Source organism: Chroicocephalus ridibundus, chromosome 6, assembly GCF_963924245.1.
Source record: "Chroicocephalus ridibundus chromosome 6, bChrRid1.1, whole genome shotgun sequence".
In the NCBI taxonomy this organism is placed as follows: domain Eukaryota; kingdom Metazoa; phylum Chordata; class Aves; order Charadriiformes; family Laridae; genus Chroicocephalus; species Chroicocephalus ridibundus.
Genome location: NC_086289.1, coordinates 16,468,610 through 16,489,686, shown reverse-complemented (window position 1 = coordinate 16,489,686; position 21,077 = coordinate 16,468,610). Strand labels below are relative to the sequence as shown.

The following is a 21,077-nucleotide window of genomic DNA, read 5'->3' as shown; positions in this document are numbered from 1 at the left end:
ATTAACTCCTGGTCTTCCCCAGTCCTTGTCTGCGCTGCTATGGTGTAACTCAGCACTGCCGAGTGCTTTCCTGGCAGCAAGAGCGACAGAGAGCTCAGGTTCACAGGGAAGAATTGGGAAACACTTGCTGAGCTGGTCCTTCAGCGATGCTGAGTCCTGTTCCTCCAGCCACCTCTGGCCGTGGGTATGAGGACAGCCCAGCCTGGTGGGAGAGGTCAGCACAGCTTTCCCTCCACCCATTGACGCAGACAGGGCACCGCTCAGGGAGAAATCACTTTTAATGTTAATATCCCTGTTGCGTTCAGCCTCTACAAAAAAACTACTTGACTGGTCTGTATCAACCCGAAGGCTCAGCGCGAGCCTCCCTCGCACAGGCAGCTGTGCAGGGAGGGGAGGATGGTTCAATGCAGTGTGGAGCGGCTCCCCCCGGGGAGAGGGGGGCCGCGCTGGGCGGTGAGCTGGGCTCCCTGCCCCGTGCCTAGCAGGGCGTCGGGGGTGCCGGGCTGTGTTCATGGTCAGCGTGCGCAAGGCGCCGTGAGTGTGCGTGGCACTGGGCACGGCACAAACGTGTGCTGGGGCCCTGAGCTGCGTGTGGTACCCCCCCAAATAGCACATTCTCCTCATGGTGGAGGCCACGTCTGTGCAGCACCCGGCACTGAGGGGCTCCAGGCCTCGCTGGGATGGGGATGGTAAATGATGCTAAGGGCTATTCTGGGTCGGGCCGCCCCTCCCTGCTCTGCCTGCAGGGATGCCGTGCCAGACACTTCACCTTTCCTTTTTCCACCTCTTCCTTGAGACCAGATGCTACCAGGGAGCAGCTGGGCAAGGGCCCTCGGACTCTAGCTGGCTGGTCCAGGCTGCCTGGGGTGGCTCAGCCCCACCGGGGGCACATCCTTTCTCGCCTGGGGATGGGGCTCCGCACAAGTCCTGCAGGGAGGGGCGGCACGAGCGGGCAGGCGGGCGGGCAGGCAGCGAGCGGGTGCAGACCTGCTGCTGTTGAACGTGAGCCTTGCGGCAGGAGACCCCCATGCTGCAGACCTGGAAGACACAAGCGCAGCCTGATGCAGGTGGCCAGAGCTTGTCCTCCCTGACCTGCTCCCACTCAAGCCTGCAGCACCTTTCCTAGCCAGGAAATCGGTACAGGCACACGTTTCTAGCTGCGAAAACTTGAGTTAGGGTCTCTGTCTCCAACATCCATTCCTGTCCCACGGATGGTTAGAGTCTGTTGTTGCATCCCTTGACCCTGCTCCAGCCCCCAGCAACATGTGCCTGCATGGGGGTCTAAAGTGCATCGTTTGGCTTTGCTGCTTGAAACTCGATTTTACATTATTTGATAGGGAAGTATTGCACTGAGAGGCAGGTTCCTACCTCCAGTCTGCGTGGGCCTCCAGCACCGTGCTCCGGCCACGCTGCTGCTCAGGTGATTAACGGGGCGAGATTGGAGCTCTCCTCTGGCGTCTTCTCACCCTCTGGTGCCAGCCGCTGCTTGCGCCCACCTGCAGCAGCAAGGGTGCCTAGGGCTGGCTGCTGGGGGCCAAGGGTGCCCAGGGAGGGGGGTGCATGGGGTCGGGCCAGGACCAGACAGCTGGCTCTGCCTGAGCTAGCCCCACATGCAGTTCTGCCTGCCGGAGAACTGGGTTGCCCCTTGCTCCATGCCAGCCCCATGCAGGCCGTTCCCAGCACAGGGCTGGGGAGGAGATGACCCGAGCTGCAGAGTCTCCCCTGGGTGCTCCCTCCCCAGGCCAGTCACTCACTGAGGGATCTCAGCAGCCTCCTGCCCAGCGTCTCCTCGGAGCTGCTCGGTGATGAGCTGGTCCCGGCCTCTCTTCCCGGTGACTCTGCCTCCAGGACGGTGCCGCAGCACTCACTGTCTGCAAAATCCCAGCCTGGCTGTGACGCCCTGGGGCACCGCAGCCCCCACCACCCCCAAGGTCGTGTGTGTGTGTGTCTGTCCCCCCCGTCCAAACTCACTCTGACGCTTGCTGTTCTCCTCGTTGTCAGCCAGCTCCTCCTGGATGAAGGGGATGGCCTCCATGCGCAGGAACACGGACTCGCTGGGACTGCACGGCCCCTCAGAGCGGCTGCCTGCGGGGACACAGGGCAGGCATGGCGGCAGGGTGGGCAGGCGCTGTGCTCTGGGGCAGGACGCAGCGGGATGCCAGCTGTGGCAGCAGGTCCCAGTGCCAGGGACCTCCAGGGAGCACGCACAGGTGGGGAATGGGGATTTATGTGCCTGCACGCTCGCACCCGTGTGCCTGTGCAGGCACAGAACAGTGTCTGCATGCCTGTGCATGCAAATGCCCATGTGCACTGGTCCGTTGCAACTGCGTGTCAGTGGTGGCGTGCCCATCATGCCAGCAAGTTCCAGCATGTCCCCCCGCCAGGGGACACGCAGTGTCTGCCCATGGCAGGGAAGGCATGCTGCGGGGTGACTCACACATGGCGGTGTTCCTCTCATTCAGGAGGGTGGTGGGGTCCTCCTTGGGTGTCTGTGGGGTTCCCCGCGCGGTCGAGGCCTTGGTCGAATCCCTGTCGAAGGCCTCCATGTCGGGGGACTGGGGCGAGCTGTCCATGCGGCTGGCCACCAGCGCGTTGTGGTACTGCTGCCGGGTGACCTGGGCACACAGACACGGGCACCCAGCTCAGCGGGCACCAAGCCGCACCAGGACCTTCTAGGGTCTTGGAGGCACCGAACCCCTGGTCAAGAGGAGGACGAGACCCTCCCCCAGCACCCACCAGGCTCCCGGGGCACAGTGGGGCGAGAGGGTGCCCGGGCAGGGCTGGACGGGGGGGGTGGGACGGTCCCCGCCAGCCCAGCCGGTACCTTGACGAACTGCACGTCACAGAGGATGTGCACAGAGTAGTCGGGCGTGTAGATGTTGTTGCTGCTGCTGTGGAGCTGCGTGCTGCTGCCCCCGTAGTCGTTGTGCTCCCGGTTGGGGGACTCAGAGCGGTTGAGCCCGCTGCAGCGTGACGGTGACCTGTTCACTGCAGGAAGGGATGGCAGAGAGGCCAAACACTCACTTGTGGTGCCACTGGGGTCCCCAGTGCCGGCGCAGGGCCAGGGTGGACCAGTCACCTCTGGTGGCTGTGCCCCATGGATACTGGGGCAGGAGACCTCCGGCAAGGTCCTCCTTGGTGCACGCTGGCAGTAGAGACTCCGTGCCATGCCAGCCCCACACAAACCAAAGGGACCGGGCAGGCACGCATCCGACCTGGCGTCGGCAGCAAGGTTATGGCTGCTGCCTGCCTGTCACGCCGGCTGAGTGACAGCTCTCCTGCTAACGCAGGCCTTCTGCACGGCATCTGGCACAAATTCTGGTCGCAGCTGGCAGCCCACGGGGGTTTACTTAACCTGCCTCGAGGGCACACTCCTGTCCACCCCGGCTCCGACAGAACAGGAGCAGAGGCTGCCATGGCAAGCTGGCTCGTCACTCACATTGACTGATGGCCTCTGACACGCGACCTGATGATTTTGTCTAGTCAGTGATTTGTTAGGGAACAAAGGCAGCTTGTTCCTTGCCCGGGTGACGTCAATATATTGCTGACTCTGCTCTGCTGCTAAAACGCCCTTCTATTACCCGGATTGCCAGAAAGCAAGGGCAGCAGGGCAGCGTACACGCAGGGCTGCGGGTAACCATCGTCAGAAGCCGCAAGTAGCAAGAAAACCCAAGCACTGAGTGCAGGAAATCACAGAAACTACACACCAAAGAAAGCCCAAGCCACCCATGGCTCCCCCTTGTCCCCTTCCCATTCTTCCTGGGATTTGCATCATACTGGGGAGGCTGTGGCAGGGCTGCTGCCCCCAGTCTGCCACTTGTGCTCCAACCAGTGAGGGGCTGCCCCGCATGGGGTTCCGGGGGTGCTCCTCTCCCGGCGCTGCCCGGCATGCAGGGTGGAGGGGGCTTGGTGCACAGGGAAGTGGAAGGAGCCTGGCACATGCGGAGTTCCCTGCCCAAAGCCATGCCCTGTTACCTGGAGAGCCAGCCAGGGAGTCCCCTCTGCTGAAGGCGAAGGTACGGGACACCGAAACGGGCACTGCAGAGAGAAGGAAGGAGGGGACAGGGGAAGGTGAGGGACAGAGGTGAAGGTGGGGGACAGACCAAGAGGAAAAATGAGAAAAGGAATCACATGGCAGCAGACCCAGGCTGGGCTCCCGCCACTGCCTCCAGCACCCCTTCCCACCCCTTACACACTCCTGCTTCTGCTCCGGGGAGGCGCTCACCAGCCCTGGGGACAGGGACACCAGCACGGACACAGACTCGAATGCTCTGTGATGAGGTAAGAGCAGGTAAGGCTGGGGGGGACCAGCTCCTGCCAGGCCTGTCTGCAGAGCCTCACATCTCCCCAGAGCCATGGCGTGGGCAGAAAGCACCTTCTCCCCATCGGCTGAGTGCTGGCACCCTGCTCCAGTCCTTGGCCAGCCGCTGCCAGGAGAGGGGACCTTGTGGTCAGCTTGTGCCACCTGGGAGATGGGCGGAAGTTAAACCAAGTCACTGTGCTTGGCATCTGGGATCATTCTGTGTGTGCAGGCAGGTGGCAGAGGGGGACTGTGCTCTGCAACAGCCCCCGCCTCCACACAGCCCCACAGCTGCCGGCAGGGGCTGGCAGAAGCCCCTGGGCAGGAAGCAAAGCAAAGGCATTCACGCTGGGCTGCCTGCAGCTCCCTGCAAGGCCCTGGGTCTCAACAGACATGGGGTGATGCTGAGAAGAGGCTGCAGGGCTCCGTGGGCTGCATGGAGAGACACAGCATGAGCGATGCACGCCTTCACACCTCCCGGTGCCTCATCTTTGCTCTCACTGCTGGCAGCACCCACGTTGAAAGCAGCGGGAGATGAGAGCCCGCTGGCTGCCAGCCCTCTCTACAGCCATGGCCACGCTTCCCCCAGCTGCTCTCCCTCCGGCCACTGTGCCCACGCTGTGGGCACTCTAGGTACCACCTGCTGCCTACGTGATTAACGTTTTTAAAGTGCTTTGAGGGTAAAACCCCAGGAAATTTGCCCTGCAGCCCCCTCCTTCCGATCTCCCCGCTCCTCCCCCCCGTAACTCCTGTTCTGCGTCCTGCCCTGGATCGACACCTTCTGCAAACAGAAGTCCAAGCAAAGGCACCAGCACGAAGCGCTGCCCAGAACAACCTGGTCCAGCCGGGCGCAAAGGACGTGTTGACTGATAACCACTACCGCTCTCTCCCTGCTCTCGCCGCCCGACCCCACCACAGCGGGGCTGGCCGTGCAGGGTCTCCACCGCCGCACCCCCGCCCCGGCCACCAATGCCAAAGATTGCCTGGCGATAAAAAAGTTGCATAACCATGGTTAATTAATAACAAATTGCTAAACGTTCACGGGTTAATGTCTGAATTCTCCACTGTGACACGCTACTCACACTCGTTTCTGCTGGGCTTTGCTTCAAGAAGGAGGATGCCAGCCTGGCAAGGGAGATGCCCTGTGACCTGTGCCTCCTTGGCTGGCCTCGGGCTGCAACACCCCCCTCACCACACACACACACGTCCCACGGCAGGCAGGGGCGGCTGGGTGGCAGAAAACATCTCGTGACACAGCGTCACATGCGAGCATGGGGAGCAAAGGAGCCCTGAGCGGCAGCATCCCGGCAGGCGGCACTGCGGACACACATGGCCACACCGACACGGCTCCCACTGTGGCTCGTGCCCTGGGCAGCCCTGGGGACGGCCACCGAGGGCCTGGGGGTATCAGGACATGCAGCAACATCTCAAGGGAAATTGGCCGCTTCATTGATTTCCTCTGTTGAAGCCGAGTGTGCTGTGGACGCACAGGGGAGCGGGAATGTGCACTGAGGGGTTAATCCAGCAGTCCACGAGCCAGCCTTTCCAATGGAAGCAAAGCAAGCAGCAACAAACAGGCGAACCCCAGAGCTGCAGGCAGACTGGGACCCAGGGACCAGTCACATGCCCCAAGGGACTCTTTCCTCTGCTCTCCATGACATCCTTCCCTACACCTAAATGCTGAACTTAGTGGGTTCTTGTTTTATTAGGCACCCAGAGCATCCTTGTCTTACCATTTGGCACTGCAGATCTAACGGCAACATCTGGGGTTTGGGATGAGGGATGTGCTGGGCTGGGGGTGGGCAGCACCTCTGCCTGCTCCCCAGCCACCAGGCACGCAAGGATTGCAGGGGTGACCAGCAAAGTCCCCTGACCAGAGCTCCCTCTTCATTCCTGCCAGCAGGGGATCTGCTCCTAAACGCATCAGCTCTGCAGGCAGGGAATTTACCAGGACTAGGGCATCTACTTTTAACTCTGCTAATTTCCCACACCACCACGTGTGAACGCCTCACAGGTAAATCGACGCATCTCTGCAATTCCCGAGGAATTCCCTGTTCCCCTGGGGCGGGACCCATGCTCAGCTCCAGCACCGAGCCTCAGGAACGTGAATGGGTCCAGAGATGTTAAGCCAACACCTAGATGCACAGCGCCAGGAGTTGCAGGGTTTACGGCTCCCATCCGTGTGGGCACGCTGCTGCCCGTCGGCAGTGCCCCTTGTGGTGCCAGCCACGCTGGGATCCACCCGCAGGGATCCAGCACACGGCTAAAACCTCAAAAGGACCTCAAAGTCCCTCTGTGGGGACTTCGCTGCCCCAGTCCCTCACTGAGCATTTAAAAAGGGGTGACCTTGATGCAGAGCCCAAGCTGCTCTTTGTGGGGCACAAACCCATGCCACCTCCAGCCCAACAGTGCCATGGAGGAGAGGTTTTAGAGCCCCAGCCTGCCCCAAAATACTTACGTAGGACGGAAGATCCAGCCAGGCTGCCCACCTTCCGCACGTCGTTATCTGAAACAACAGTTCGAGCTGTAGGAATCGCAGAGGAATCGCTCCCGCTTGCCCCGTGCCCCACAGCAGGGCCACCCCACCCCATGACCAGCCCATTCTCCTGGCCACCAGCCGGCTTAGTCCCTGTGGAGGCTGCCAAAGCGAAGGCAGGGATGGGGGGAGCCCACAGAACCCTTACCCGAGGAGACGACAGCCATGATGGCGGGGACGCCATAGTAGGTGAATGCCCCGTTCTCAAACCGCAGCCCTTCCTTGCCAACTTCCACCTCCACTTTCCCCTGGAAGCAGAAGGAAAACCCCCTCAGAGGGGCACCCCGCGCTCCTGGCCACTGACCCACCCAGGGCTGCAGGGACCCCTGACACCCTGTATGAGAAGATGCAGAAGCAGCCCAGAGGAAGGTGGCAAGGAGAAACGGACCACCCCCTGCCACCCTCTGCTCGCCGCTGCTCCAGGCACCTGTAGGATGAGGACAAAGTAGTCGACGGGGCGGTTGCGCTGGTAGAGGTAATGCTCCGCTGCCTTCTTGTTCTTTCGGTCGTACTTGAGCTCCTGGATGACGTTGGGGTGTTTCAGGAGCCGCAGCAGGATCTTCTCGGAGAGGTAGGGGGACTTGAAAGGCTCCACTTCTAGAGGGGAGGTAACACAGGCTCGCTCAGCGGGGCTGCGGCTGCCGGGAACCCCTCATCCTCTGAGCCGCACGGCCCTCCCTTCCCGCAGCCTCGGCACCCCACCACATGGAGGGGAGCCAAGCGCAAACCCATGATGGTGGAGCAGCGGGATGCCCAGGGTGGGGGTCCAGGCAAGTAGAAACTGCTCGCTGGGGGGAAGCCTGGCCAAGGAATGGCTCAGGGATGGCCTCCCTGCAGGGCTGGTGCTGTTGTAGGGAGACGGGGCTTGCACAAGGGCAAGGGTACCTGTTGCCATGAACCGATGGGTCGCCAGGAGGAGCTGCGGGGAGATCTTCACCTTCATCTCGCTGTCCGAGAGCCTGAAGATGGAGAAGTCCTGGGGCTTGCGTCCCCGGTGGGGCACCCGCTCCTTCTTCCGATTGTCCGCTGCGGGGCAGAGAGCAGAGCGGTTGCCCACTTGCAGCAGCCACAAAGCCACTGCAGTTGCAGGGCCCCATGCCACATGCACACCTAAGTAGAGCGACACGTCTTGCTGTACCCTACGGCAGGGCTGCTGTGGAGCCATGTTTGACAGCCTTGGGAGCAGGTCCCTGGGGAGGGAGCAGGGTGTTGAAACACGCTTCCTTCTCGGGAACAGGTCCTGGGTTGCCCTGGCTGGATGCATCACCCAGAGCTGGAATGGAGCTTGGGAATCACCCATGGGCACTTCATGCCCAACACATGTGTCCCTGGGTCAGGCCCTGCCCAACAATCAGCTGCTGATGCTGGTGCTTCTCTATCTCGAGCAGTCAAAACTCCCTGACATCTGACCAGCATCTCTACACCATTCTTGTCTTTCCCACCATGACTGTGAATTGCTCTGGGGAAGGACCACGATTTGCTCTGGCCTGTTTCCTACCCACATGTCTGTCTGTCTGTGCCGGCTCCCACCCTGGGTCCTGCAACCGCAGTAGCTGCTCTGGGACACTAACTGTACAGATCCGTCTCATCCAGGATCTCGGACTTGATGATCTCCTCAATGACATCCTCCAGGGTGACAATGCCCATCACCTCGTAGAACGGGTCTCCTTCCCCTTCGTTGTTCACCCGCTGCACGATGGCCAGGTGGGACTTCCCTGTGAGGGGAGAGCAGAGCGGCAGTGAGACCCTCACCCCTGGCGACAGTGGTCCCCAGCACGGCGGGCTGGCAGGCAGACGGGGCTCGGTGGGAGGCAGACCCAAACCTCAGAGACAGCCACTATCGTCCAAACCCACCCCAACCGCACTAACCCAAGGAGAAGGGCTGGACACACAGCCCAGCCTAACAGGGCTCCTGCTCTCCAGGATGATTTCTAGGTGTCACAGGACTCTGCACAGCTCTTTTTTGGGGTGCTTGCTTGCTTTACCCAGGCAATCTGCTGCGAGACCCTCCGTTCAGCTCTCTGACAGCCTCCTGTGCAGGACTGAAGTGTACATTACACCAGCTGCTTCTTGCTTATTCTCGGCTTCATTGGCATCAGACAACTCTAACAGAGCAATGAGACAGCGTCCTCCAACACAGAAATGGGAGTGTGTCCTTGGGCTCTACTGGTTTCACTCATGCTAGTGTTTTCTCATTCTGTTGTTAATTATCTTTCCTATCAAATTGCCAGGAACAGCTCCCCCACATCTTTCTATCCATCACTGTCTGGACCGATCCTAAAGCTTTTCTTAAAAATAACGGGCAAAGCCTCCAGCTCCTTGGAACAGCAGCTGGTTTTAATGCAGAAATCCGTATGTTTGTTTGCAGCTTTCAGCCCAGCTCCTGCAGAACTCTTGGGCTGTGGAGGCTGATTGCTTTTCAAGCCATCGGCCTGCACCTGAACGTCTTCTCCAAACTCTGCCCCTGACAGCACCTCCTCTCTGTTACCTTAAACCGGCAGACTGGGACTGGGACCTTCAGCTGCAATGATGGTGACTCCTGCTTGGAAGTCGCAGTGTTTCTCCATCACAGTTTCAGCTTCCTCCCTTGTCCCCGGTAAGCTGGCAGCTCTGCTGACACATTCTCAACCTTCTTGCTTTTGGCATGCTTGAAACTTCGCTATTTGTTTTCACTTGTCCAGCTCTCTCTAAGCTGTTTTGACTTCTTCAGCTACTCCCTTCCTTTATTGTCTGCTCTGATTTATGCTCCTGCTCAGCAGCTTGACCAGAACCCAACTTCCAAGCCACAAACAACTTCTGGGTTTCTAGCTCCAACGTATTCTTGGACCTGCCAACGAACAGCACTGTTTTTCTTACTGCCCCTGTGGCTCCTACGCTGCTCAGCACCGCACGCAGGTTCTGAACTTCTTGTTTTACTTAAAACGTTAAAAACATTCTTCATCGGCACCACAGCCAACAACTTCCCCTCCCTCTGCTCTGCATCGCTGGGGTCTCCTGTCGCAATGCCTGCACAAACCCAACTGTAGCGCGGGCACTGCAGACCTACAGAAAGCTGCAAACACCTTATTTTCCCCATGGGCTCAAAGCTGAGCTCCTTGAGCGGCAACAGTCACCGAAAAGGGGGGTATGTTCCTTCCGTTATGCAGCTGCCTCCGCATCTGCTTCTCCCATAAAGCCTCCCCGACAAACCCGCCTGCGGCTCTGGGCGAGGGGATGCCAAGAGTATTTATGCAAAAAGACGGAACAGGGGTGGGCTCCTGCCCGCTGCACAGCTCCCTCCTCGCCCGCCGGTGCCTCCTGCCTCGTCCCCGCAGCGGGGCAGGGCATCCCGGCAGTCCCAGCAAACACGTCTTGCTGGGGACCAGGCGACCTTCAAACAACCCTGCCCTGGATGCGAGACCAGCAAATGATACTTCTCATCCGAAGATCAGCGCTACACATTTCTCACGGCGAAGCTCGGGCATTTTCCACAGCCTAAATTCCCTCCTCCTCATACCAAGCTTTTATTGCAAGATTTCAGAGAGCAGCTCGCTGCCTCCCACGCCTACAGAATTAGAAACGAGAACATAACATCGCAGCAAGTAGCACCGAGATGCGCTTTAAAAAACCAAATCAATAGCCTCAGGGCACTGAAAATTCAGCATGTTCTTTGGGCCAGGCTATTCCACTCCTTTCGTACAGGGCTTTGTGCATCTTGTCTGTTCAGTGGGTAATAAAACAACACGACTTGAGACTTAAAAAGAAAAAAGCAGCGGAGTTGGCCGCAAGACAGCAGCAACAGCTACGTTTCATCTTAGCAAAGTCCAACTTTCGAAAATGTCTCCTTTGCCAAACCCCGCTCACAAACACTGGGGCCATCTGGTCTCCTACAAGTCCTCGGGTGAGCAAGGAGAGGGGAGAAGTTATTTCTTTTGGCTGAAAGCTTGTTGTTAATGACATTTACATGCAACCCAAAACCACCAAGCCCTTACAAAAAGCTTAGGTGCTACTTAAAGGCAGTCAGAGAGTAATGGAGGCAATTCTTTTTTTGGCTAAACACCTACATCGACGCTGTAATTTACACTAGAGCAGCCTCAGAGAAATGCGATTCCAGCTCCACGTTCACGTAACAGCAAATGAGATTATTTAGAAATAACCCAGCACCGTTAGCCTGGGAGGAGACCCATGGTTTCACCGCGCTGGGGGCAGAGCCAGGAGGGCTGTTAGAGCGCTCAAGAGTTCTTTATTTTCACAGAAAATAAACACTTGCAGCCACGCTATAAACCCCCAGGTTTAGGTTTCCAGGCGGACGCCCACATTAGAGACGGAGCGGGTACCCAGCGATGGAAAATTGTTGCAATTCATGCGGTTGCTCCTGGCCCGTACTGAGTGGGCTGATGCTAGCCCCTGCCCGGCCAGCTCATACTTGTATCACAAGCCCCCCCCAAAACCCACTCTCAGCCCTCCCAGGGCTGGTGCAAACGACGGCGGCTCCCAGCTGTCCCTGGCTGGGAATGGGCTGACTTGCCCTCATCTCCCACCTGAGGGCCATCAGATCCTGCAAACCACCTGGGTCCTGCCCCTCCTCCCACCAGCTTTTTGAACCGACCTTATAAATTTGGCAGCAGAAGGGGGTGGGGGCTTGTAGGTGCCCTGGCTGCATGGTCATAGCTTGTTCCCTCCTGGGCTGGGGATGCTGCCAAGCTCGGCTGTTTCCCCCTTTCCCAGCCCTGGGAGCTGCTACACTCGCACCGAGGAAACGCAGTGGCTTTTGGAGCAGGTATGAGGGCAGAGGGTGGGCAATCTTACGAAGTGGAGGCGATGTCCCAGGGCAGGTGGCACAGGGACAGACGCGGGGACATCAGAGGGGTCACATTCTTCTCTCTAGCTGTTACCCCGCAGGTCTGCCTTGGTGGGAGTACGACACAGGGGAGATAAATCATTTAAACAAAACTCTGAGCTTGATCTAAACCAGCTTTAAGATCTGTGAAGCCGATTCCAAAAACCGCGCTATTGTAACCGTTGCTCGATAGCTCAAATGAAATGAATTATAAGGGCGAGCTGCCTCCCCGCTAGCGAGCTGTCACACGCGAATTTTACAGAGCTATCACTGATGCAGAAAAGCACAGTGAAACACTTGAGAATCTAAAGCCTTTGTCTGGCAAACGCTAGAACAAATGGGCAATTAACTTTACTTGTGCGAAATAGCTCCGCCGGCCTCCGCAGGACTGCTCTCGCACAGGAAGTCTATAGGTGATTAAGTGTCTGCTCAGCATGGGATACAACTGCACTAAATTCTTTATGAGCTACATGAAATCTGCTCTTTTCAAACAACAGCTTCAGTGGAAAGTTAATGCCTCAAAATGCTAAATTACAGAGCTAATATAAACAGCTGAAAGCTTCCGGATGGAGTAAGCCTCTGAACAGATATCTAAAGCTTTTCGTGCCTGTTTTTAGGAGCCTTTGTTTTCCATAGGTACCTAAATGACCTTGGCCTTGTAGCTCCACCTCGAAGCGTCCTCCCTGATGGGAGAACAGGGTCTGAACACATGGAAACGCCTTTACTTGTGGGAAAGAAAGTGCTGTTGGCTGCAAATATAGCCCAGGCTACTTCCTTATCTTTTTTTTTTTTGATGTAGGTGCTCTGCCAGAGGAATGTTAAAGATGCTTTAGTCTTGTCTCCTGTTCCACGGCATGAGCATTCTGAGCATGAAATTTATTTTCATGCGTTTTTACAGTAAGATCTAAAGCTTTTACTAGGAGATCAAAGGTACAGGCACAAGCCATGAACCATTTACAGCTACAAAATGGAAGGCAAAAAAAAAAAAAGAATAATTGGTAAATGAGGCTGATTCGTGAAACAACCATGGCGTAACTGAAAGCTATTTTCTGTGTGCTTTTATCAGAGCTCTTCTGCGGGCCGGGGGCTGCCAGCATCTCTGTGCCCCCTCGCAGACCCGCATCTGGAGTAAGCGGGGACCCCCATTTGACCCTCTTGAACTGGAAACACGCGTGTGAGTGTGCTCTTGTGCTACCACAACGCCGCACCAAGGGTGAAACCACGTGCCTGAGGAGTTGCACCTAGAGGCAATGCACATCTACACCTCAAGGGGGTGGGGGGGGAAATAACCAGGAGGGCTGCGGGGGCACTCAACTCCACGGGGAATCAGAGCTACGCGAAGGGAAAACTGTAAATCCTAATCTAATCCAGACCCTCTGCAGAGATGAGAACTTCATCCGCTTACATCTCTCTCTAGCAGAGTACAAAGGCCTTTCTCACACTCCGCCCGGGTGCTCTTCCTAATCCTAAGGAAAAATGGGGTAAAGATGGAGTATTTGGAATAGCGGATGTATTACAGTTGACAAGACGGATCAGGAGGGTAAGGGGGGGATTAGAAGGGACGTGGAGTTTCATCTTCCATCTGCTGTACAACAGGGCTCTGACCTCCTGGGTAATGACCCCACCTGCCCACAAATGGTCAGTCCCCTTGCATGTTACTGGGAGCCTAAGGAAGCCTACAAAGATGCTGAGGATTTTTCTAGCTAAAAACACTTGTAAAGAGCTGATGCAAAACTGTTTTCTTTAGTGTCTGTAGCATAGGCCACTTGATTCTTTCCCACAGCTCAGTCTTTGTGCCTTTGACAGTTCCCAAGAGGGAGATGGCCAAGTGGGTGCCCTCTCCCCCCAAGGACACGGCTCTCTTCTTGCTTTGCTGAACACCTCCCCGGAGCAGGACTGCTGCTGGGCTTGCTGGGGTAGGGTAAAGCAACCCAGAGTTCACACAGTAAGATTTAGCACAGTTTTGAGGGGAAAGCAAAATAACATTTCAGGCAGAGTTGCGGCATGAGTCACTGAAACCATCTTCTGTGTATCGCCACCTCACCCACTCTCATCTGGCAATCACCAGGGCACGTGTTCGGGATAGTTCCCGGGTAACAACCAGCTCCTTAATCCATACAGCTGGCTTCAGCCCATCAAGGTACCCAAGACAGTGGCTATTACAGTTGCAGAAATCTCATGAAGTCTGGTTTAAATTTCAAGCCACGCTTTGTGCTTACAATGGCTGCAGGCTCAGGAGAAGGCCAGGAGGAAAAGCAGGTGGAATGGTACTGACCCTAGTTCCCGGCAAGTGTGAGCACCTTCTCCAGCTACGTTCCATTTGTAGAGGTCTAATAGAGGCTGTGGAGTATTTTGAAAAGCAAAGACAGACCCTGGGGCAGAACCATCCTCCACAGGACAGGCTGTTTTCCCTGCTAAGCCAGGAAGTCTGTTTTTAGAGCATTTACTTTTAGTAACTCTTAAAAGATGCCAAACCACAGGAGGCTAATTTGAGTTGCAGCTCAGCCTCTGCCCTGCTGCAGTAAAATGAACATAAGAGCAAATTTACGCTGTTTCTCTGACAGAGGAAGGTTATTTGCTGAAAACTGCTATTGCTAGATATGGACCCCCAAAAAATTAGTCAACAAAGTCCTTAAATGACTTGAGCAATGGGATAAGACTATGACTTCCTAAAGACACCTACAGAAGAAGGAGGTGGACCTCATGGAAGAGCTTCCCGTGAGGAGTTATATCACAGGACTGAAGCTTCAATCTGCGTGGCTTCGGTTATCTTCTAGGGATGGAGGAGAAGCAGACTGCATCACCCACAGCATTTCACACTGAATGAATGCATAAGCCTTTCCTCCTAGCTCCATGTTCCCAAGGTGAAGTTTATCCTACTTGGGGCCTCATCTTCCCCTCTCCATTGCTTTAGCTTTCTAAATATAGTGCAGTTATTTCTCTGGTGTATTCGATAATTCCTCCTGTGAGCCTAGAACAAAGCCAGGTGCTCTGAGATGCACCAGGACAATTTGCCAAGACATTGTCTCCAAATTTTTTCACTCCTTCAGTAGTTTCAGCTTCTTCCAGGCTGCAGGTGAAAAAGTTACTGTACCGGCGTGCATTTTCTTATTTCTAGAGAAGAGGGGACACAGATTTTGTACAGCGTCCTCCACTTAGCACTCCTATGGAAATGCAGCACAGCTACGCATGCCTTCCGTAATGACCCTGTCTGGCTTGCCTGAAAAGATGGCAAATTGGGTGTCCAGGCTTCATTATTTCCGAGCTAATTTCACTGAGTTTTGCTGAGGAGATGAAGTCAAAGCCATCATCTAGCATAAGCAACTCCTGCCTTCAGCTGGACCTGCCCCACACTGCTGTAATGCTGGTTTTCAATGCAGTTTTAGCAGCTGCCCTCCTCTTTCGGGCTACGGGTTGAAGCCCAAGCTACCTTCTTGCAGGCCAGTCCTCTCCCCTGCTGCTGTCTGCAGCCTTCTCTGGGGTTTCCCCAGTTCACATTAGTGCCCTCAATTTAACCATCTTTTTCCAGGAAATAGTCCTGCTGGGGGAGAGGGGATTCACGACTCGCACACGGACTAAACTCAAGGCAAAAATCAATGTATCTGAATGGAACTGAGCTCAAAGGAGGTCAGGTGTGAGGGTACCCGGAAAACTTCCCTTCCAAGCCTGCTATGAAAGAGCAGCGAGGAGGGAAAAAAAGCTGATAATCTTCAGCGCTAGCATAGCACATCGAGAGAAAAGAAACGCATCAGGTAAACAAGGATCATACGGTGTGATATCGGTGAGTAGGAGGAGAGGCATAAAAGGGAAAGTGCTGCGAGAGGTGTGAGCAAGAGTCCCAGAGTGCTGCATTTAATCATCCCTTGACATTTTTGGTAAGAAAGAACAAATGTTTGTGTGCTGTGGCAAGGAGCTCTGGCAGTGAAATTGTGTTCCTTACACATTATGCAAAAGATGACATTATGGGTATGGTGGATGTGGCAGAACATTAATCACTGGTGAAACAGATCAAAAGTATACATTGCCATCCAGGAAAGAGATATAAAATGTGATGGGTATTTTGTATAAACACTGTAATAACAAAAAGAAACAAAAGGACATAAAACCTGTTTGAGTTAATCAAGGGAGAAGGAAAAGAAAGCTGGCAAGGTTTCGCTAGAGGTTTGTTAGGGATCTAAAGACCTGGAGGTGGTTATCAATGCCCATCCTTACCTGAGACTTTAATTTCCTAGAAAGAGACCAGGCCTCATCAGTGGGAGCATTTTGCTGTCCTGCAGGCACCTGGGATGTGTGAAGTGATGAATGCCTTCATTAAGCACTCGCTGAACCAACAAGCAATCAGCCTACTCTCTAATTAGCGGAGGTGTCACAGAAGACCTGGCCATGGAAAGCAACCTTGATTGGATCAAACAAAATACTTCACCATAACTCAAACGGACACAGAAAAGGAGACAGTGATGAAGATTCTTAATTACAAACGGGGAAATCTTTATTTTAGAAATTCAATAGTCAAGTGAACGGGGCTGAAAATGGCAGTGGATGGGACTGAAGGCAGCTGGGAGCGAATGTCTGTCGCAGTGTGGGAGCCGGCACAGGAACCTGTATGTGGAACTGGGAAAAGAGAGTTTAGGAGGGGTTTGGGGCCGGACTGGGGGGTGTCTGTCTATAAACACAGGGTGCCGGGGGTGACCAAATGCCTACGAACAGGGAAAAGATGAATTGGAAGAGAACAGCAACAGCTGGGGAGGAGAATGTTTTGGGGAAAGAGCTGGGATTGCTAAACACCAGGCTGAGTTAGATACTAAGATCAAAAGCAAGGCTTTTCAGCCATGTAATTTAGAAAACACAAGGAGGAATGAAGTAGGAAGCGAAATAAGTTCTAGGGAGAGGTCTACATAGGGGCTGTAGCAAAATGCCCCAGAAGGCCATGATGGCAAACAGATGTAAGAGAGGAATAGTCTGAAGTGAAATGCCAAGAGTTTAATAGTGCAAAGCTGGAGAGGGATGGGTAATCTTCACTTGAGACGAGGACTGGCAGGTGAAAGTGCAGGGCAGGTAGCAAGGCTTGTTAAGGCACCTGCCAGCTCAAGGAGCGACACACATAAAACATCTTAGTTTAAGGAGGGCAGAGAGGATGGCAAGCAAAGGGCAGTGAGCTAAGCAACCACAAGTCCACTTCTGTGTGTCTATCGATCCATCGGGTCCCAGGCTGTAGAACAAATCTGGAGGGGGAAGTAGCTGAATGCATCAAAGTAAATCAGATAAAGCGCAGGGGAGGCTGACCAAAGGGGACTGTGCCAAAGTCATCGGACATCTTTGGTAACACCAAACTCTCTAGACAAGGGAGAGGTAGCAGAGACCTCAGGTGAACTTTAGTAATGTTGTAGTATCATGCAGGAAGCCACAGTTAAGAAAGAACTGCGAAGCCAATAAGGAATTAGGAAGAGGGGAGACAACTGGTTATGTCAGAAGAGGCATGAGGGCAGGGGGAAAACTAGTGCAGCTCATCAAGGTTGTACCCAGAGAGCAATCTTAACGCTTTTGCTAAACAGTCTTGGTATAAAACACAGGAATTTGCTGATTTGCACTGTTGGGAGCGTCCAGTCACACTGAGAGGCAGAGAGGGTAGGTGCTGTGTGGCCACACAGAACTCCTCTCCCTGTGATCCCGGGAGATGGTGCGGACATAGTGTGCATCTGGGAGAGGATGCTGACCTGCATGTATCTGATGATCACTTTCCTGGCACACAAGAAACGTCCCCTCCTCCCAGCTTTAAAAAATGAGCTCGGAGATGACTCTCAGAGAGGTTTTCTCTGTATCTGGGATGGACCAGGTTGGCCTTTCTCACATGATGAGCTCTCCTTGCAGCAGAGCGGCCCCAGGCAGCCGGGGAGCCGCTGCTGTCCTCCTGCATTACGTAATGCAGGATGTCACCGATGCAGCCATTTCTTAAAGACTCACTCACCACCGTATGACGTACCGAGCAACACGCAGCAAAACACAATTCCCGGCGTGGGGGGAGACCACATGCTGTGTGTATTCTCAAGGTATGGTTAATGACATACAGCTCTCAGCATCTCTGGGGCTGCTGGCAGCTGCTGCATAATGAATACTGTCACAGCTGCAAAAAAGGTACAGCTCTTTCTTCTTCCTTTAAAACACTTGCACAGAAACACTTTCTAGACCTGCTTTTCACTGCTAAGCTGTAAACGCAAGAGCTAAGTAATGAGATGCGATCTCCTGCCATAAACTCCTTCACGCTGAACAAAGCGGCGAAGGCTGCTTTGCCTAGGCAGGGGTGTGAGGGAGGCACCGTGCCCACCATGCTACCAGGCCCTGGCAGAGACATCAGCCCTGCGGGACAGGCTCACCCGAAGGCTTTTACCATCTCCGTAACATCACAGGCACGACCAGCACCACAGGCCCTCCATCTACCCAGGGGCTGTTCCACGAGGTGACACCAGGGTCACTGCCACAACAGCGCATGCAAGGCCCAACTCCCCCCAGCATCCCCGGTACCTGCCGGGTCCTGCCAGGAGGCGATGCAGGGTGGGCCATGGGGGGCTGCTCACCAAGGAACCTTTAGGGGTGCAGAGGGGGCACAGGGGGAGCCCGGGGGGTGGCGGCCCGGTGGCCTCACCCTTCTTGAACTCCTCGAGCAGCGTGTCAAGGCGCGTGTCGTTGAAGACGCAGTGCAGCGGGCGGCGGTAGAAGCGGGTGACAGTCTGCAGGGGGGTGCAGTCATCAGGGTCGACGAAGGCCAGGTCCTTGACGAAGAGCAGGTCAACGATATTGTCGCGCCGATCACCCTCGTAGACAGGGATGCGAGTGTAGCCGGAGCGGAGGATCTCAGAGACGGTGGCGAAGTCCAGCACGGCATCGGCGCGAAGCATGAAGCAGTCGTCCAGCGGCGTCAACACATCCTCCACCACCTTGGTGCGCAGCTCCAGCGCGCCCTGCACCATGGCCAACTCCTCCCGCACCAGGTCGCCGTGGGGGCCGGCGGCCCGCAGCGTCTCCAGCAGCCGCTCCCGCGTGGAGAAGACGCTGAGCTCCTGCCGCAGCGCCCAGTCCAACAGCCGGCTCAGCGGGTAGCAGAGCGGGAAGGCGGCCAGCATCAGCAGCCGGGTGAGGCAGAGGGTGCGGGAGGCGATGGCCAGCCCGTGCCGGGAGCAGACGGAGTAGGGCAGCACCTCGCCCCCCAGGAAGACGGCGGCGGCGCACAGCACCACCGGCAGCCAGGGCGCTCCCCGAGGCCCTCCGGCCGCCCCCCCGCCGCCGCCCCCGGGCAGGGAGGCGCAGAGCCAGCCGGCCAGCGCCGCGTTGGCCCCCGCCTGCCCCAGCAGCAGGGTGCACAGCAGGTAGGTGCCGCCGCCGCCCCGCACCGCCTGCACCCGCCGCGCCTGCTCCCGCTCGGCGGCCGAGCCGCTGTTGCGCAGGACGCGGAGCTCCAGCGGGTCCAGGGAGAGCAGCGAGAGGCGCAGCCCGCTGAAGAGAGCCGACAGCCCCAGCAGCAGCAGGGCGCCCAGCGCCCGCAGCCAGCCCGCCTCGGGCAGCGGCAGCAGCCAGGCGCCCAGCGCCGGGGAGGCCGGCCGGACCCGCAGCAGGAACCCCCCCGCCGCCCCGTGGTGGGCCCAGGCCCGCCCGTCCCAGGCGCACAGCGAGAAGAGCCGCCCGCCCGGCGCCGCCGCCGCCGTCTCGCCCTTCCGCGGCTCCCGCACCCGCACCTCCGCCAGCGCCGAGCCCGCCGCCCCCCCCGACCGCAGCGGACCCACCACCTCCACGTCCGAGGCCCAGGCGCTGCGCTCCCGGCACCGCTCCGCCGGGCCCCGCGCCGCCTTGCCCCCCCCCGCCGCCGCCGCCGGAGCCGCCTCCTCGATGAAGACCAGGCGCGGCTCCCGCTCCCCCGCCGGCCCGCGGCTGCCGTTGCCCTCGGGCGGCGGCTGGAAGTAGAGGCGCAGGAGGAAGCGGCTCCCCTCCGCCGCCTGCACCGCGCCGCCCTCCAGGGACACCCGGCCCGGCGCCGTGTCCTCGGGCCGCAGCCCCAGCAGCCAGGCGGCTCCGGCCGGCGGCCGCGGCGACAGCGAGAAGAAGAGCAGCAGCACGGCCCCCCGGCTCCGGCCCCAACCGCTGCCGCCGCGACCCGGGCCCGCCGCCATGCCGCTGCGCCGGCACCGCAGCGCCCGCCCGCCGCACCGGGACTGCAGCGGGGGAGCCGGCACGGCGCGGCGGCACACGTGGGCCGGGGGGGCGGGCAGCCGCCACGCCACGTGCGACCGGGAGCCGGCCCCGGTAGCCCCTCCCGCCGGGGAGCCTACGCGGGGGACGGGGCGGGGGGGGAGGGACATGGGGAGATCTCGGGGGGTGTTCGCCTTCCGCTCCCGCACGGCCCGCGCGGGAGCATCCGCACGGCGCGGTCTCCCCACAGCTGGTGGGACGGTGGCGGGGCTGCCCGGGAGCACCCACATCCCCCGGGGTATGGGGCTGCCGTCGCCCCCGGCAGGTAGGGAGGGCGGCGGGCACCGAGCCCTGCCCCAGCCACCCGCTGCCGGTGTCGCACGGCGAGGGCCGGCCGTGCACTGCGGGGGCGCGGGGGGGGGGCTGCAGTCGAGGTTTACTGGAAGCCTTCTGCCAGCAGTCTCCAGAGCTGGGGTTTGCAGTCGACATCGCTCTGTTATCCGCCGAGGCCCAACTCTTTACCTTTTCAGCTCAAATTCATCTTCCTTCTTCCCGTGGCAGTGATTTTTATTTTTTAACATTTTTTTTTTTTTAATGGGGGGGGGCGGATAGTCATTAGGTTTGCAGTCTTGCTAGGGAAACGAACCACGCTGTAACTGATATTTATTCTTGTGTCTAGACCTGATGGGGAATGTGACGCACAAACGGGGTTTATCAGCTTCAGAAGCAAGTGCTGAAGAAGGCACTTAAGGACTGCGAAAGTTTTGGGTCTTCCCTGGACCAACACCCACAACGGCCTTGAGACAAATCTGGGGAACTGGAAAAGAGTCAGTTGCTTACAACTGTAACAGGCTCGCTAGCGGCAAAGCAGGAAGCTAGTCAGAAAATGTCATGGAAGAAAAGGAAGTGCTCCAAAAATTCAGATTATTCACTCATTATTGCGCCCATGAAAATGGGCCACTTTCTGTGTCAGTATGTCAGCAGGGAGACAGGCATGAAAAGCTGCCAGGGACATCTGTGCTCCTCGCTGTGTTAGGAGAGACTCTTCCCCCTCTCTGGGAGAGGCTGATAAATTTTTTCCAAGCTTGATTAATTCCCTGGGATTTCGCAGGGGCCGTGTGCTGCTTCACAAGCTCTTGGTCATCTTCCCCTTTCCAGCTCCCCCCCCCGCCCCAGCTCCAGTGGGGAAATATCACCTGGTGCTCTACCTGGGCGTGATTTATGGAGGAGCCATAAATCCATAT

The 21,077-nt window shown here is 57.1% G+C and overlaps 1 protein-coding gene across 1 annotated transcript; it reads right to left on the bottom strand.

The window, feature by feature from the left end:
* Positions 1-270: 270 nt before the first annotated feature.
* CNNM1 (cyclin and CBS domain divalent metal cation transport mediator 1) lies at positions 271-20,216 on the bottom strand. The gene is made up of 13 exons (XM_063339897.1): positions 18,296-20,216; positions 8,408-8,551; positions 7,722-7,862; positions 7,264-7,433; positions 6,985-7,084; positions 6,759-6,806; positions 3,976-4,038; positions 2,825-2,988; positions 2,438-2,615; positions 1,972-2,085; positions 1,755-1,871; positions 1,369-1,496; positions 271-1,038 (listed from the first exon to the last, which is right to left on the bottom strand). The coding sequence occupies exons 1-12, from the start codon at positions 20,121-20,123 to the stop codon at positions 1,417-1,419; spliced, it is 3,147 nt and encodes a 1,048-aa protein (XP_063195967.1). The 5' UTR covers positions 20,124-20,216; the 3' UTR covers positions 271-1,038; positions 1,369-1,416.
* Positions 20,217-21,077: the final 861 nt, after the last annotated feature.